At 37.9% G+C, this 16341-nt stretch overlaps 3 protein-coding genes across 5 annotated transcripts in view; 2 read left to right on the top strand and 1 right to left on the bottom strand.

The window, feature by feature from the left end:
- The window catches only part of LOC127172109 (mucin-5AC), an 8895-nt gene extending 4292 nt beyond the window's left edge, over positions 1-4603 (top strand). For both annotated transcript variants that reach the window (XM_051121243.1, XM_051121242.1), the window contains exon 3: positions 537-4603. In XM_051121243.1, coding sequence (XP_050977200.1) covers positions 537-4153 — 3617 coding nt within the window. In that variant the 3' untranslated portion in view covers positions 4154-4603. The remainder of the gene's footprint in view (positions 1-536) is intronic.
- nf1b (neurofibromin 1b) overlaps positions 1-16341 on the bottom strand; it is a 71020-nt gene that overhangs the window by 26418 nt on the left and 28261 nt on the right.
- Positions 4759-16338, top strand: LOC127172114 (oligodendrocyte-myelin glycoprotein). 2 transcript variants are annotated; one of them, XR_007828590.1, is made up of 3 exons: positions 4759-6124; positions 12111-15417; positions 15600-16337. XR_007828590.1 is itself a non-coding variant. In XM_051121249.1 (2 exons), exons 1-2 carry the CDS (start codon positions 6111-6113, stop codon positions 13342-13344), a joined length of 1248 nt encoding a protein of 415 aa, XP_050977206.1. In that variant the 5' UTR covers positions 4759-6110; the 3' UTR covers positions 13345-16338. The 2 variants fall into 2 exon arrangements, 1 of the variants encoding a protein (XP_050977206.1); XM_051121249.1 differs by having other exon boundaries at positions 12111-16338.

The following is a 16341-nucleotide window of genomic DNA, read 5'->3' as shown; positions in this document are numbered from 1 at the left end:
TATTAATGATACAAATAACTCTACAGCTATGGCGTCCTTCCCCACTCATTCATCATTTCCAGACTCACAGGAAACAACTCAAACAGAAGATTCACAACAAGCTGAAAAATCAACTCAACGACTCCAGACCACAAAACAGAAAATTACAGAATCCAGTGAAGCTACAGAGCAACACTTTCCAGATTTTACAACATTCACTATCAACGTCTCCTCCAAAGCAGCAGAAGAACCTTCTTCAATTACCATAGATGAACAATTCAACCACTTCACTAATATTAATGGTACAAATAACTCTACAGCCATGGCGTCCTTTCCCACTGATTTATTACCGGACTCTCAGGAAACAACTCAATCAAGATATTTACAACTAGCTGAAGAACCAACTCAACACTTCCAGACCACAATACAGAAAATTGCTGAACCCAGTGAAGTTACAGAGCAACACATCCTTTATTCCACAACATTTAAAATTCCCTCTGCTGCAGCAGAAGAACCTTCTTCAATTGCCATACATGAACAAATGGACCACTTCACAGGTATTAATGATACAAATAACTCTACAGCCATGGCATCCTTTCCCACTCAATCATCATTACCAGGCTCACAGGAAACAACTCACTTAGGAGACTCACAACAAGCTGAAGAATCAACTCAACGACTCCAGACCACTATGCAGAAAATTACAAAACCTAGTGAAGTTACAGAGCAACACATCCCTGATTCTACAATATTCACCATCAATATCTCCTCCAAAGCAGCAGAAGAACCTTCACCAATTACCATAGATGAACAATTCGACCACTTCACTAGTATTAATGGTACAAATAACTCTACAGCCATGCCGTCCTTTCCCACTGATTTATTACCAGACTCACAGGAAATAACTCACGCAGGAGAACTTGTTGAACGCTTCCAGACCACAAAAGAGAAAATTACAGAACCTGATCAAGCTATAGAGGAACAAAACCCTGACTCCACAACATTTAAAATTCCCACCATCGCAGCAGAAGAAACTTCTACGATTGCCATACATGAACAAATGGACCACTTCACTGGTATTAATGATACAAATAACTCTACAGCTATGGCGTCCTTCCCCACTCATTCATCATTTCCAGACTCACAGGAAACAACTTTAACAGAAGATTCACAACAAGCTGAAAAATTAACTCAACGACTCCAGACCGCAATACAGAAAATTACAGAATCCAGTGAAGCTACAGAGCAACACTTTCCTGATTTCACAACATTCACTATCAACGTCTCCTCCAAAGCAGCAGAAGAACCTTCTTCAATTACCATAGATGAACAATTCAACCACTTCACTGGTATTAATGATACAAATAACTCTACAGCCATGGCATCCTTTCCCACTCAATCATCATTACCAGGCTCACAGGAAACAACTCACTTAGGAGACTCACAACTAGCTGAAGAATCAACTCAACGACTCCAGACCGCAATACAGAATATTACAGAATCCAGTGAAGCTACAGAGCACCACATCCCTGATTCTACAATATTCACCATCAATATCTCCTCCAAAGCAGCAGAAGAACATTCTTCAATTACCATAGATGAACAATTCGACCACTTCACTAATATTAATAGTACAAATAACTCTACAGCCATGCCGTCCTTTCCCACTGATTTATTACCAGACTCACAGGAAATAACTCACGCAGGAGAACTTACAGAACCTGATCAAGCTATAGAGGAACAAAACCCTGACTCCACAACATTTAAAATTCCCACCATTGCAGAAGAAACTTCTACAATTGCCATACATGAACAAATGGACCACTTCACTGGTATTAATGATACAAATAACTCTACAGCTATGGCGTCCTTCCCCACTCATTCATCATTTCCAGACTCACAGGAAACAACTCAAACAGAAGATTCACAACAAGCTGAAGAATCAACTCAACTACTCCTGACCACAAAACAGAAAATTACAGAACCCAGTGAAGTTACAGATCAACACATCCCCGATTCTATTAATGGTACAAATAACTCTACAGCCATGCCGTCCTTTCCCACTGATTTATTACCAGACTCACAGGAAATAACTAACTCAGGAGATCCACAACTTGTTAAACGCTTCCAGACCACAAAACAGAAAATTACAGAACCTGATCAAGCTATAGAGGAAAAAAACCCTGACTCCACAACATTTAAAATTCCCACCATCACAGCAAAAGAACCTTCTACAATTGCCATACATGAACAAATTGACCATTTCACTGGTGTTAATGGTACTAATAACTCTACAACTATGGAGTCCTTCCCCACTCACTCACCATTACCAGACTCACAGGAAACAACTCAATCAGAAAATTCTCAACTAGCTGAAGAATCAACTCAACGACTCCAAACCACAAAACTGAAAATTGCAGAACCCAGTGAAGTTACAGATCAACACATCCTTGATTCTACAACATTTACGATCAAAATCTCCAAAGCAGCAGAAGAACCTTCTTCAATTACCATACATGAACAAATTGACAACTTCACTGTTATTAATGGTACAAATAACTCTACAATTATGGTGTCCTTTCCCACTGACTCATTATCAAACTCACAGGAAACAACTCAATCAGGAGATTTAGAACTTCCTGAACAACCAACTCAACACTTGCAGACCACAAAACAGAAAATTGCAGAACCTAGTCAAGTTACAGAGCAACACTTTCCTGATTCCACAACATTCACTATCAAAGTCTCCTCTAAAGCAGCAGAGGAATCTTCTTCAATTACCATTCATGAACAAATTGACAACTTCCCTGTTATTAATGGTATAAATAACTCTACAATTATGGTGTCCTTTCCCACTGACTCATTATCAGACTCACAGGAAACAACTCAATCAGGAGATTTAGAACTTCCTGAAGAACCAACTCAACACTTCCAGACCACAATACAGAAAATTGGAGAACCCAGTGAAGTTACAGAGGAACCCATCCTTGATTCCACAACATTTACTGTCCAGGACTCAGCGAGCCCCAGTTCAGATCTCAGCGAGTCCACATCAGATCCAAAACACCATAAACGCAAACCGACAGAAGAGCCTACAAATAAACATACTGAAAAAAACACAACTAATACAGCAAAATCTTCTAGAGACAGTTTTATGCAACCATTTATGACAAGCAGCACTCACATACTAACTGATACATTAGCAAGCAGCAAAACAGCTTCCACATCACCTCTTCCAATCCTGGTGGAAAATCATTTAGTTGACTCAAAAGGACCAAAGGACACTTCTGTGCCGACAACCATTACCCTGCAGGATTCCACATCATTCATAACCTATCAGAGTAATGCAAAAACACAGTCACAGCGTACAACAAACAAATACACAATTTTTAGCAAAATGATGTCCCATACAAGTTTCCCATTGGTAAAGGACACATCAACTCAAGCTCCCAAAAATAGAGTGCAATCATCTCAAACTACTCCAGTCTCCAACATAATGATGTTCACTCCAAATCCAAAACCTTCAGAAAAACATATTCCAACCACATCAGTCATGCAACATGGATTTTTGACATCAACAACACAGGAAATTCCATCCTGGATTTCAACGAAACCATCCAACATCCAACCCACTGAAACAGCAGAGCCTAGTTTAGACCAATCAAATCAAGGACCTACAGCAGATCCAATGCCAAAGGAAAATTCTACCAATAATAATCTGCTAATTAAGATAGACAAACCAACGGAAAGCAAGAGCGGCCGCAAACCAAGTATGACAACAACTAGATTGCACATATCAAAAACACAAACTGTTTCACGAAAATCCAAGACATTTATTTATTTACCAACACACAAATCAGCTATCGCCACAACAGATTACATGAAAACCCGCAGAGATATTTACGGATTACTCTTCACTTTTGGGTGCCTCATGTTGCTGATACTAGTAATCTTGCTTCGGGAAGTACATAGAAGATGGCAAGCCTGGCAGTGGAGAAACAACATGTGGGTAGCAGGTTCTCCTCAGCTGCCGGGAACTTATTCGGTCTTGCAGGTCTGCAGTTCATACACTGCAATACAGATGAGGAAAAAGGGCAGCCAAAAGAAGAAGGAGGAAAAGAGTGATGTTCATGAGAATATCGTCCTCAGTCAGCAACACATAGACCTTGTATAAACACAAGGATGTCAGCAAACTTAGGACACTGTCTAATGCCAACCCTCAACATGACAGCTTTTTTAACTAAACAAATTCTGAATTAACAAATCCTACCGAGTGCTCCGTGAGTCACAAACTTCTAGGTAACATCTTTGTGTCTTGCATATGCAAACACTTAACTTTACATGACTTACAAGAACAAATAAGACCTAATATTACATTATATATGTTGAGATTGTGTGAATGTACTTTTAAAGGTCACTGCAGTGCCTTTATTTTGTTTTAATAAAAAAAAAAAAACACTTTTACCTGTATTGAGTAATTTTAATCTGTTTCAAGAAAATGTTAAAGGGATAGTTAATTACTCACCCTCATGTCGTTCCAAACCTGTAAGACCGTTCATCTTCAGAACACAATTTAAGTATTTTTTCATCATTAAAATAGTCCACCTGACATCTGTGGTTTAAATGCAATTTTACAAAGCTATGAGTATACTTGTTGTGCGCAAAGAAAACAGAAATAACAAATAAATTCTTCTTGTTCATGTCTGTCTTTAACAGGAATATATTGTTGAATTAACTCGTTATTTTTGTTTTCTTTGCACACAGAAAGTATACTTGTAGCTTCATAACATTATGGTTGAACCACTGATGTCTTACTGGTTTGGGAAGTACATGTAAAAAAATTATATGTCATGTGGCAATGGCCATCTTCTGTTACCAAAGACCTCCAGCTGACTTTCCTTTCACATCCAAATCTGGCTGGCCAACACACAAAAACAACAAAAACATTGTGATCCACTAATACACGCCACAGATTCATTCAAAATGGAGTAGGGATTTGTTTTTGTGTGTTTGATGAACAGATCAATGAAGGGAAGAAACTAGACAGCACATTTAAAATAAGAGCTGAGTGCAGATGGATTTAGCTGAACTGTCTGACTATGCCATTTCTGCTTGACACACACAAACACAAATATACAAGCATCATACACACACACACACACACACACACACACACACACACACACACACACACAGAGCAAAGCTACATTAGTAGGCAGAGGATGTGTCATTACTGGGCAGCATTAGCAGGCTCTGAAAGAATGAAGCAATTGAGGAAGAAAGAGGGAGAGGATAGAGAGAGATGGAGAGTGGCACTGAAAAGGTTCTGTACCAGCGCTCTTTTGTTCAAAACACACACGCACACACACCTGCCTGTGCAAGAACACGATGGTGAGGAACTCGGATATCAAGAGCGTGCTAGGAATTATACTACACTAAGAATTAAGAACTACTTCATAATGAGAGTTTTAAATTAAAACACTGAGTTTTGTGTGCTGATTGTGAGAGAAAATCTGTGAGGAATTTATTAAAACATGGTAAAATGTGTTTAACGGAGATGACGGTATGGCACTTACAATATTTGATTAAATTAGAACTTTGTTGAATCACCAGAAAAATTTTCCAAAATCAGAAACTGTGTTAATTCAGTAGAATTTATCCGAGTTGGAATTAATATTTTTAACAGACTCCATGCCAGGAATATAAATCTCAGACAAAAACATCTTAAGACCTGAATTACAGGTTAAGTGTTGCTTAATGACTTGAAGAAAGAATGAAAACAGGAAGGAGAGGGAGGGAGTGTGAATAGAAAAGAAAGCAGAGGAAATGGATGCTGAATGAGGGAATCCTAAAGAGGAAACAGAGATGTCAGCACTTCCTCTCTCCCTCTCTTTTTTGTACCAGGGCATAGACTCTACTACATCTCCCCACCCTGCCTCTCTCTCTTCTACGTTATCATAGTGATCCCAGAAAGGGACCCGCACAGAGAAAGACGGGATTTGGATTTTACTGCAGCATAAAGCGAGAATAGCATAAAAATAAGAGATCAGAGTTGTGCTAATCTGGAGATCAAGCAGAAAGAAAGAGGTGAGGGATGGAGAGAAACTGAAAGACAGAAAGAGGACAGAGTGATGACAAGGAGAAGGTAAGTAATTCACAATGCAGCAAGGTTTACCTAAGAAAGGACTCGACTCAAGGATACGTTTTCAGATTATGTGGCATTATATGAACGAGCATTAAAGCACATTATATATAAATGCTGATTTTTCTCTAAGCACGTGCTTTGAGAGTCGAGCAGAACTAGGTGCAGGCAGATCTGCAGAGCCACTGCATGAAGACCTTCACATCTCTGCTGTACGTTTGCATGTGTAAAACTGATCTCAGAATTCATGCCAATGCTTTGACTAGCCTTACAACTGCAAACAAAAGAGGCAAAACATAAATACACATTTAAATTTTACATTGACTTTTTGTCATCAATACCAAATATTATGTAAGACTCACAGTCATCACTCACTATAATTAGATTTAGCATCATCACTAACCATAATCAGACTAAACATTGTCATTTAATCTATATTCAGATTCACTAAAGTTCAGACTCATCATCATTATGTGGCACCAAACACACCCAATTTTATTGCCGTTATAATCAGACACAAATTGCATTTCTCAAAATAAACTCACTGTCATCTCTTATTTATCAGACTTTCTGTAATAAGACTCAGTCGAAAAGTATAATCAGACACAAATTGAATTACTCAATATGGTCAGACTGGTTGTCATTAAGACCTAATCAGTCACTCAATATAATCAAATTTGGACTTGCCATAATTACGCAGCATCAGACATGCTTTCATCAGACTTACTGAGATCAGACACTTTTATCGCCATTAAAATCAGACACAAATTGCATTTCTCAAAATAAACTCACTGCCACCACTTATTTATCAGACTTTCTGTAAAAAGACTCAGTCAGTTAGTATAATCAGACTGCATTAACACACTGTAATCAGACTCACTGAGTTCAGACACTTTTATCGCCATTATAGATGCAAATTGCATTTCTTAAAATAAACTCATTGCCATCACTTATTTATCAGACTTTCTATAATAAGACTCAATTAATCAGTATAATCAGACTGCGTTAACAATGTTATCAGACACTAATCGCATTACTCAATGTAGTCAGACTCGTTGTCATCATACGCATTAATTAAACATAATCAGTCACTCAATATAATTAAATTTGGACTCATCATAATTACGTAGCATCAGACTCACTAAAGTCAGAGACTTTTATCGCTATTATAATCAGACACAAATTGCATTTCTTAAAATAAACCCATCACTTATTTTTCAGACTTTCTGTAATAAGACTCAGTCAATCAGTATAATCAGATTGCGTTAACAATGTTATCAGACACTAATCGCATTACTCAATATGGTCAGACTCGTTGTCATCACTCAGATTAATCAGACCTAATCAGTCACTCAATATATTAAAATTTGGACTCACCATAATTACGTAGCATCAGACAGACTGTAATCAGACTCACTGAGGTCAGACACTTTTGTCCCTATTATAATCAGACACAAATTGCATTTCTCAAAATAAACTCATTGCCATTACTTATTTATCAGACCTTCTATCCACAATTAAACTCGATTTTATCGATTAACTCGAATGTGTAGTTTATGTCAACTTGTCTGAATAAAAATCGGTTTTCTCTTTAACATTTGCCAGCCAGGGTCCGAAATTAACACTCGCCACTCGCCAAATGCGAGCAAATTCTCTGTCTGGCGAGTTAAATTTAAAGCGCCATCCGCCACATGGCGAGTAAATCTTTTCACCAGTAATGTTAATCAGTATCAGTCTCGCGGATCTCCGTGATGCTCCCCTGCCCCCGTCTGCATGCGACGTACCGAAGCGTAAGTGAAACGCGAGCGCCGCACTCACGTCATTTCCGTCTATCCCACACTCGACGTAGCGGTAGCTTCGTGCTAGTGGCGAGATGTGGCGGTTTTTAACTGGAGCCAGCCAGCCTTCAAAAAGAAAGCTTGGCGAACTGGAAGAAAAGCCACCACCAGAATTCTTATTGATGTTTTAATTTAGGGCTGGACAATAATTCGATATCAATATATATCGCGATAGATTTTTTTTCAATAACGGTGATACGATTTTTAAACCCATTTCCGATATTTCGATATACATTTGTATATATATATAATTTTATACATTAGCATTTGTCAGTGAATGACGTTAAGTGCTCAGCAGTCAGAAAGAGCAGAACAGAATTGCGTGATGACGTACATCACAGACACGCTGCCAGCGCTCAGCAGTAGTTGGTTAAGTTCCGTCGCGGAAAGTTTTAGCTACAAAATGAGTACCCCGACCAGAAATTATATTTCTTACCAGAATAATATTTCTTGCCAGAAACCTCTAGAGCCTGTCATAGAGTGTCATCAACACTAGGGATGTTCATTTCGGTTATTTTTCCTAACCGACAGCCGACGCTTGTTAACCGATTATTAACCGTTAACCGACAAGATTATTTTAAATTAGAATATAATTATTTTAGAAAAGGATAAGTGTCTGTGACCCGTTAAAATACTAACATTTGTTTTCCGGGATTAATTTTACATGCGCAAAAAGCAGCAAACAACAGAACATGAGGATTCACATGGACACGTCGCATCACCTGCAGCTTCTGCGAATGGAGAAAAACATCATAAAGCTAGGCTATATATATAATGAAAGAATATGCCTATAAGATAAATATTTGTACTTAATAAAACAAACAAAAAAAAGTGCAACAAGTAGCTAGTAGCAGAGTTTTCGTTCATTTTTGTGCTGCGCGAAAGGAAGACGGCTGAAAGCGGCATCCTATTTTTCTTTATTTTACAAACAGCAAACCGTTTACAGTTTTGATGATCTGTAAAGAGTCGTTTCCCCTGTTAGAAGGAAAAAATCAAGTGATTGCGCCGGCGCCGCACGCGCACACACAATCAGCCAAACATATGGAAAAAAAAAAAAAAAAAAAAAAAAACACTGCTTAATCGTTATCAACGTACTGCCGTGATATTATGCCAAACATTTTTTTTGTTTGGATATTTTAATGCGAGAAGTACAAAACCAGGTTTACATAACAAATAATATTTTAGCATTCAAATACATCTTGAATACGGAGACATTTGGGTTTGTGTCGTATGAGACACAATATTAGTTTCAGTTTCGCTTTAGCCTCAATGGTTTGGTTTTGTCTTGTCGCCGAGCTTCTTATATTTTTCATTCTTGTTCTTGTCTAAATACTGTTAAATTGAAAGGATTTTTTTGTGGAGTGAGGGGAACTAAAATAGCCTAGCCTATGTTTATAGTGTATTGTAAATATTTCGCGTCGACACCAGGTCTTTCTTAATAATAAAATGCGACTTAACGTTATAGGCCTACGCGATTTATCTTTTTTCTCTCAAAAATGCAATTTCATTTTATTTTAACCATCCAGAAAACGTTTTACAATATTTTGATTACTGAATTACTGAAAAAAAAGACCTTTTAAACCGTTTAACTGATTGTATTAATCGGTCAAAATTCTTCTGTCGGTTAACGGTTAACCGGTTAAAATGAGCATCCCTAATCAACACTCAACAATGTTCCGGCCAGAGCAATGTGTTTTTGTTGTTGCTCACTCTTTATTTATTTTATTGTATTATTTTTGTTTCTTTATCCTGGCTGAAGCAGTTTGTTTGTTGTTTCAATTTATATGAATATTCAGCCTGTTCTAGTTTAAATGGAAATATATTATTGTTAATAAGCTGAGTCTGAGAATTTTATTTATTTGATAGTTTATTTCACATTTCCTGTTTGTAAAGGCTAAATACAAATAAAATATGAACCTTATTTTTTTTGTACTGTTTTTATTTTTTTAAAAAATTATATAATTTTAATAGGAGGAGCCTGGAGGTATTATAGACTTTGCAAATTCAGTTTGCAGACATTTGTAGGTACAGACATCCATTGTGTGTGTTTTTCCTGAGGCTTTTTAATATTGTCCGTATCGATATCGGAATTATATCGTATCGACCGAAATTAAGAAATATATCGTGATATGAATTTTTGCCATATCGTCCAGCCCTATTTTAATTGTCACTCCTCTCTGTCCGGAGCACACATAATATACAGAATAACGTGCTTTGGATATATCTGTGTTAAATCGTTCAGAATTTTGGCAGGTAAAAAATAAGATTGGCCGGTTGATTTTTTTAATCCACCGGCCAACTTGGCCGGTGTGTCAAAAACTTAATTTCGGTCCCTGTTGCCAACGCTTCCCTCTGGGCTCCCGTAGTTCTGAATGGGCTCAGCCCTCCGCCCACGCGTTTGCCATATTACACTAATATGGGGGGGCCTGTATTCAGAAAGGCACGTTCTGATAAAATAACTTGAGCTACTAAAGTGGCATGGTTAGCTGCTTGCTAGCGGTAGCCTGTTACATTACAGTACATACAATTTCACATACCACGTGAACAGAGTAAAAAGAGATGACTGAAGACGATGGCGAATGATTTGCAGATCCTAAGCACCACTGACAAGCATCCAATCTTTTAAAATGTGTAGTAAATACTGCCGCTGTAGTACAGGTATACACAGAACATGTGCAATTGTGAATTTCGAAAGTGATAGTAAAAAAAGCAATCATGCATTTAAGAGCAGTTTCAATGCCCTGCTTAATAGCGTTTCCCTGATGCCAGCAATTTGTATACCCAATGATATATAACTGCAAGAGAAAGCATTGAAATATATTTTCCTTTTATCTCGTATTTATTCACTTTGGGGTTGCATAGAATAGGTCATTTTCTTTCAGAACACGGCATCTTTCAGATGCGGCGAAATCGGATTGCGGGGGAAGGAAGGAAGGAGGCTTTGTCTTACAAACATTTACAAACTGTATCTGGTATGATAAGAAAAAAATCTATTTAAATCGGACGTTTTTTTAGGCCATATCGCCCAGCCCTAGTCAATCTGTATAATCGGACTGTGTTAACACACTGTAATCAGACAAATCACATCACTTAACTTAATCAGACTTGTTGTCATCACTCACATTAATCAGACCTCATCAGACACTCAATATCAAATTTGGACTCAACATAATTACATAGCATCAGATACACTGTAATCAGACTCACCGAGGTCAGACACTTTTATCCCCATTATAATCAGACACAAATTACATTTCTCAAAATAAATTGCCATCACTTATTTATCAGACTTTCTGTAATAGGACTCAGTCAATCAGTGTAATCAGACTGCATTAACACATTGTAATCAAACACAAACTGCATTACTCAATATAGTCAGACTCGTTGTCACCACTCAATCATTAATCAGACCCAATCAGTCACTCAATATAATCAAACTTGGACTCATCAGACACACTGTAATCAGGCTCACAAAAATCAGACACTAAATTTTATCTTCATTACAACGAGACTGTTTATATCCATAATAGCCACACCACACAGATACAGTTTTCATTCACCACACAGATACAGTTTTCATTCAAATTTCATTCAAATTTTCACGTCTCAAAAAGATGAGACGAATTGTTGAATAAAGTCATTATTTCTATTTTCTTTGCGTACAAAAAGTTGTTTTTTTTTTTGTTTTTTTTGCTTTTATGGATTCGGAACGACATGGGGGTAAGTATAGTCAGACACAAATAGCATTAATCAATAAACTTATTATGACTCACATTAATCTGAGTTACTGTCGTCACTGTCGCCGAGTCACTCAATATAATCAGATTCACTAAAGTTCAGACTGATTGTCATTTACTTGTTATACAACGCCCTATTATCGGACTCATTTTCATGTGCATTATAATTACATTTCCATGACTTACTATAATCAGACACAAACGACAATATAGCCATTGCCATCACACAATTCATGTAATCAGACTGTAATCTTTAAACAAACTTTTTGTAATCAGACAATATAATTAGACTCACTTACATTAGTACAATGGACATTAGTACAATACTACAAAAACAAATAACATTGGTTGCATTCTTGAGCATGTAACAAACAATTATTCAGCGAAAAAAAATCGTTTGTATTTTTCCTACAGGAACACAATGAAGATGCCCGTGTGTGCAGCGGTGTCCTGCCTGCTTTTGCTGTGGTTTACTTGCACTGACGTACATGCAGAATGTCCCAGTGTTTGCTCCTGTAGCGAGACCCATCGGACAGTTGACTGTTCCTGGAGGGGATTTAGGCATCTGCCGGTGGGCCTGCAGCGAAACATTCAATCCCTCAACCTGACCCACAATCGGCTATCTGACCTGGACCACCACCTAAGCTCCTTCACACATCTGCGCATCCTGGACATCTCCTACAACCGCCTGCTTCATTTTCCAGCCTCGCTACCACGGGCGCTGTGGCAAATCAACGTCTCAGGAAACCGTCTGCGTGTACTCAACAAGGATGACACAGCATACCAGTGGAACCTCAGAGTTCTGGATCTGTCCGTCAATAAGCTGGAGCGTGTGGTCTTCATCAACAACACGCTCCCCAACCTGAAGGCTCTTAACCTTAGTCATAACAAGTTCTGGACGGTGCCTACCAACATGCCTCAAAACCTGGAGGTGGTGGATCTATCCCATAACAGTCTGGTCCAGGTTCTACCAGGGTCCCTGATCCGGCTACACAGGCTGGCTCGGTTCTACTTGCACGCAAACCGCTTCACCTCGGTCAGTGAAGAGGCGTTTGAGCATCTGCAAAGTCTGAAGCTCATCACTTTAGGGGACAATCCCTGGGCTTGTGAAGAAACTGCCAATATCAGCCACCTATTGGTGTGGACCAAACACACTTCCGCCCGAGTGTTGGGCTGCCCCTGCCACACCTGGCACACCTGCGGAGAGGCTCACCTGTCCAAGACAGGGAGCTGGCACTTTGGCACCTACACGCTGTCTCCATACGTCTTCGGCACTGAGGAGCCAAGCCATCCATATATACAATCGGTCACCACACACTTCTGGTCAGGGACGTCACTCCCAAACACCAGGGATGACCAAACAGGAAGCACCAAGGAACAGGAGTCTTTCAGAAATGGCCGTATCTTTACTTCAACTTTACAGGTTTCTCATTCTAATACTCATTCAACTACAGAAGGCCCAGTCACAACTGGCGACTTCGTCACCACCATCTCCACCACCCGCAGGACCACCACTCTCCGCACGCGGAGTGTGAAGAGACCCAATCAGAATCTCAGCCGAAACACAAGCTCAAGATGCAGTGTGGGTTCACTCTACACATCAGTCTGCTGTACACTCCTCCTGATGGCTATGATGCAAGGGCTCTGAGGGTCAGCCAAGTCACACAGTATTTCTTCTAAACTGGATCAAACTGTAAATTCATGTTAACAAATGGATAACACGTTGTGCATTTTCAAATAATATTTGTGTGTAACATCATGAAAAGATTAAATGAACTTCTGAGCTTCTAAAACAGAACAGTCTCACAATATAGCTAAGTGATGTAAAAGACCAACAAGCAGGATTATTTTTTGACATACAGGTGTGGAGGCATTTCATATGTTAATTAGATTAACTTCTGACAATCCATTTTGTTTTAAAAAATGATTAAATTAAATGCATGAATCTGTTAATGCTACTGCAATATTAAAAACATAAACAAAAAGCATTCCTTTTTAATCAAAAGCTCTGCACTGTTCAATAAAATTATAAAATCAGTATAATAAAATATAATGATTTTCTCTCATTCAGTAAATATAATATGCTTTATGCCAGCATAAGAGTACAACTATTGCATTTCCCAGCAGGTAAATTTACCAGCCAGATTTCTCCATCCAAGGATTTTTTTTTGTAAAAAAATATTTAATGCTTCAATCAGTTAAACAGTTTAAAAAAAGATTTTTTTTTTTTTTTTTTTTTTTTTTTTAAGTAATTTTCCAAATTCTTTCAAAATGTTTGCTGCATGTTTAAAAATATGCTACACATATACTGTTTTTCTGAGTAAGAAAAAACTCACTCATGACACTTAATAAAAATTATTTCGTGTATACAATTTAACAAATAAACAAGTTAATATTAAGTGATTACATTGTCAACTCCATTTCGTTGTCAAAAATAGTTTGAAACAAGTCACAACTGAGCCACTTCGCATCTCCATTCAAACACAGCCATGTTTCGTTTATAACTTAAAGTGCATTTTTAAACAAATCTAGTGAGTCAATGATTCAATTTCACATTCATAAAGACAACTTGCTTTATTCCTGAATGAATCAGCCGTTCGAATGAATCAAATGAATGATTTAGTAATTAAATCAGTGACTTGCCGCCACCTACTGGCAGTTTAAGCTTAATTTTTAAAGTATCGTTTCAGTTATTTAAATCATTTAATATTTCTATATTTAAAATGTTATATTTACAACATTAATCTCAACATGAATTTATGAATTTGATTGCACTCATGCCACTTCTGAGCCTCATTAAAATCTGAAAATACACCTACAAGACACTTTTGTGTTCTTCTGTGCCACCTCTGTAGTGCAAATTAATTTTGTTAATACTGATTTCATTTGATTTGTAACTTCTTATTCTACTTGTTCTTAATGAAGTTCTTTAATTTACTTTAAGGAGTCAAATATCACCTTGCAATGGGAAGGCAAATTTTTTATCAGATTGATTATGGATAAGAAAGCACTTGTAAAATTTTGACTGTGCTCCTAAATTTAAGTGCTCTTTTTTAGGTGCTCCTAAAAAGAAAAGCAAGAGTAGAGCCCTGTTAACCATGTAAATTTTTGTTACGTTCCAAAAACTACTGACAATCAGCAGAGACACTTGATCAAGATGGTCTACCAGTTCCTTCAGGTCCCAAACAGCTGGTAATCCATCACAGCTACCTAAACCAGTGCTGAGAAGCTTGATACCATCTATCACGTAGTTAAGCTGATGCTAACACAGTTTTCCAGCTGGGAAAGCAGGGTTTATTTTTCTCACTTCTTCTACACATCATTCTTTTATTATCATGGCTGACTATTCAAACACAAAATATTTAGAAACCCTGTTATTACCAATGACAGTGACAAACTCTTACGTCAGGTTACCCAGCTATGCAAGAATATAAACTTTAAAGACTTGACTATATATGGAAATCTTTTTGTTGTAAACACAGCAACTAAAGCCAGTCTTCCAATTTCACCATGATACCTCACTAAAAACAAACAAACAATTTGTTAAACAAAAGGAAATCTTGTCAGCATGATCTTTCCACCACTGACCGTCCTTTTTTAAAGAATCATGTGACTTCTTCCACTGGTGTCATTATTAAAAGCATCCCCGTCGGTCTAGAGACACTGCACATCACCGCTCGCAGAGATAAAGCATCAGCATTATTTACGTGGAGCACCGCTGGTGAGTACCTGGGGAATGTTATTTCTTTGAACTAATGCAAACGCAATACATTTTGAATAATGCTCAACCTCTGTGAACATAAATGAATCTTTTATCTAAAAAAAAACATTATGGAGCTAGTAAAAAAAAAGAAGTGCTTATGCTTCCATACTGATATGATTTTTCTGTTATGTTTTTCTCAGATCAGAGAAATGGCCCTAAGAGTGGACATCTGTGTGGTTCTGCTTGTTGTGATGCTCAACTGTATGCAGGTCCAAATGCAAACTACCCGCAGTGTAAACACTACTACTTCATTTACCACCACCAACACTACTAAAAATAATGGGAATGGCACTAACCAGAATACGAACAGCAACCAATCAGCTAGTTCCACCGGCACCGGCACCGGCACCGGCACCTCCACAGGCACGAATGGGAATATGAACACCAGCTCATCATCCACCTCCCAAAACAACACCGCGCAGAACGCTAAAAATGCAACTGCCAGTGCTGTCGTTGGCAGTTCCTCCTCTTCCTCCATGACTAGCTACTTCAAACTTTTGCCGCTTGTGTTCACGGCTCTGAGCTTTCTACAGATGATACAGTGACCATCAACCTCCCTTGTGCTTTGAAGGCAGACAATAATGTGAGATTCCTCAGAGACTTAATTGTCTTTCTGAAATGCTATAACACTTACGTAGATGTTAAATGAACAGCCTTTTGCTTAACATTAGCGAAAAATATTTTAAATATGAAAAATACTGGTACTATTCACAGCCAATGTGAAATGGGCAATCAGGGGTTTGTTTTCATTTATTGCTGTAAAATGCTTTAATATCTTTATAATTTAATCAACAAGGTAATTTTATGCATCTGTAAGCTGTTAGTTAATTGACTGTTCTCAGAAGCAATAAAACTGAACAAAAGAAAGCTGTGTGCTTTTGT

The sequence above is a fragment of the Labeo rohita genome, chromosome 10, assembly GCF_022985175.1.
Source record: "Labeo rohita strain BAU-BD-2019 chromosome 10, IGBB_LRoh.1.0, whole genome shotgun sequence".
In the NCBI taxonomy this organism is placed as follows: Eukaryota; Metazoa; Chordata; class Actinopteri; order Cypriniformes; family Cyprinidae; genus Labeo; species Labeo rohita.
This window is presented reverse-complemented; position numbering and strand designations above follow the sequence as displayed.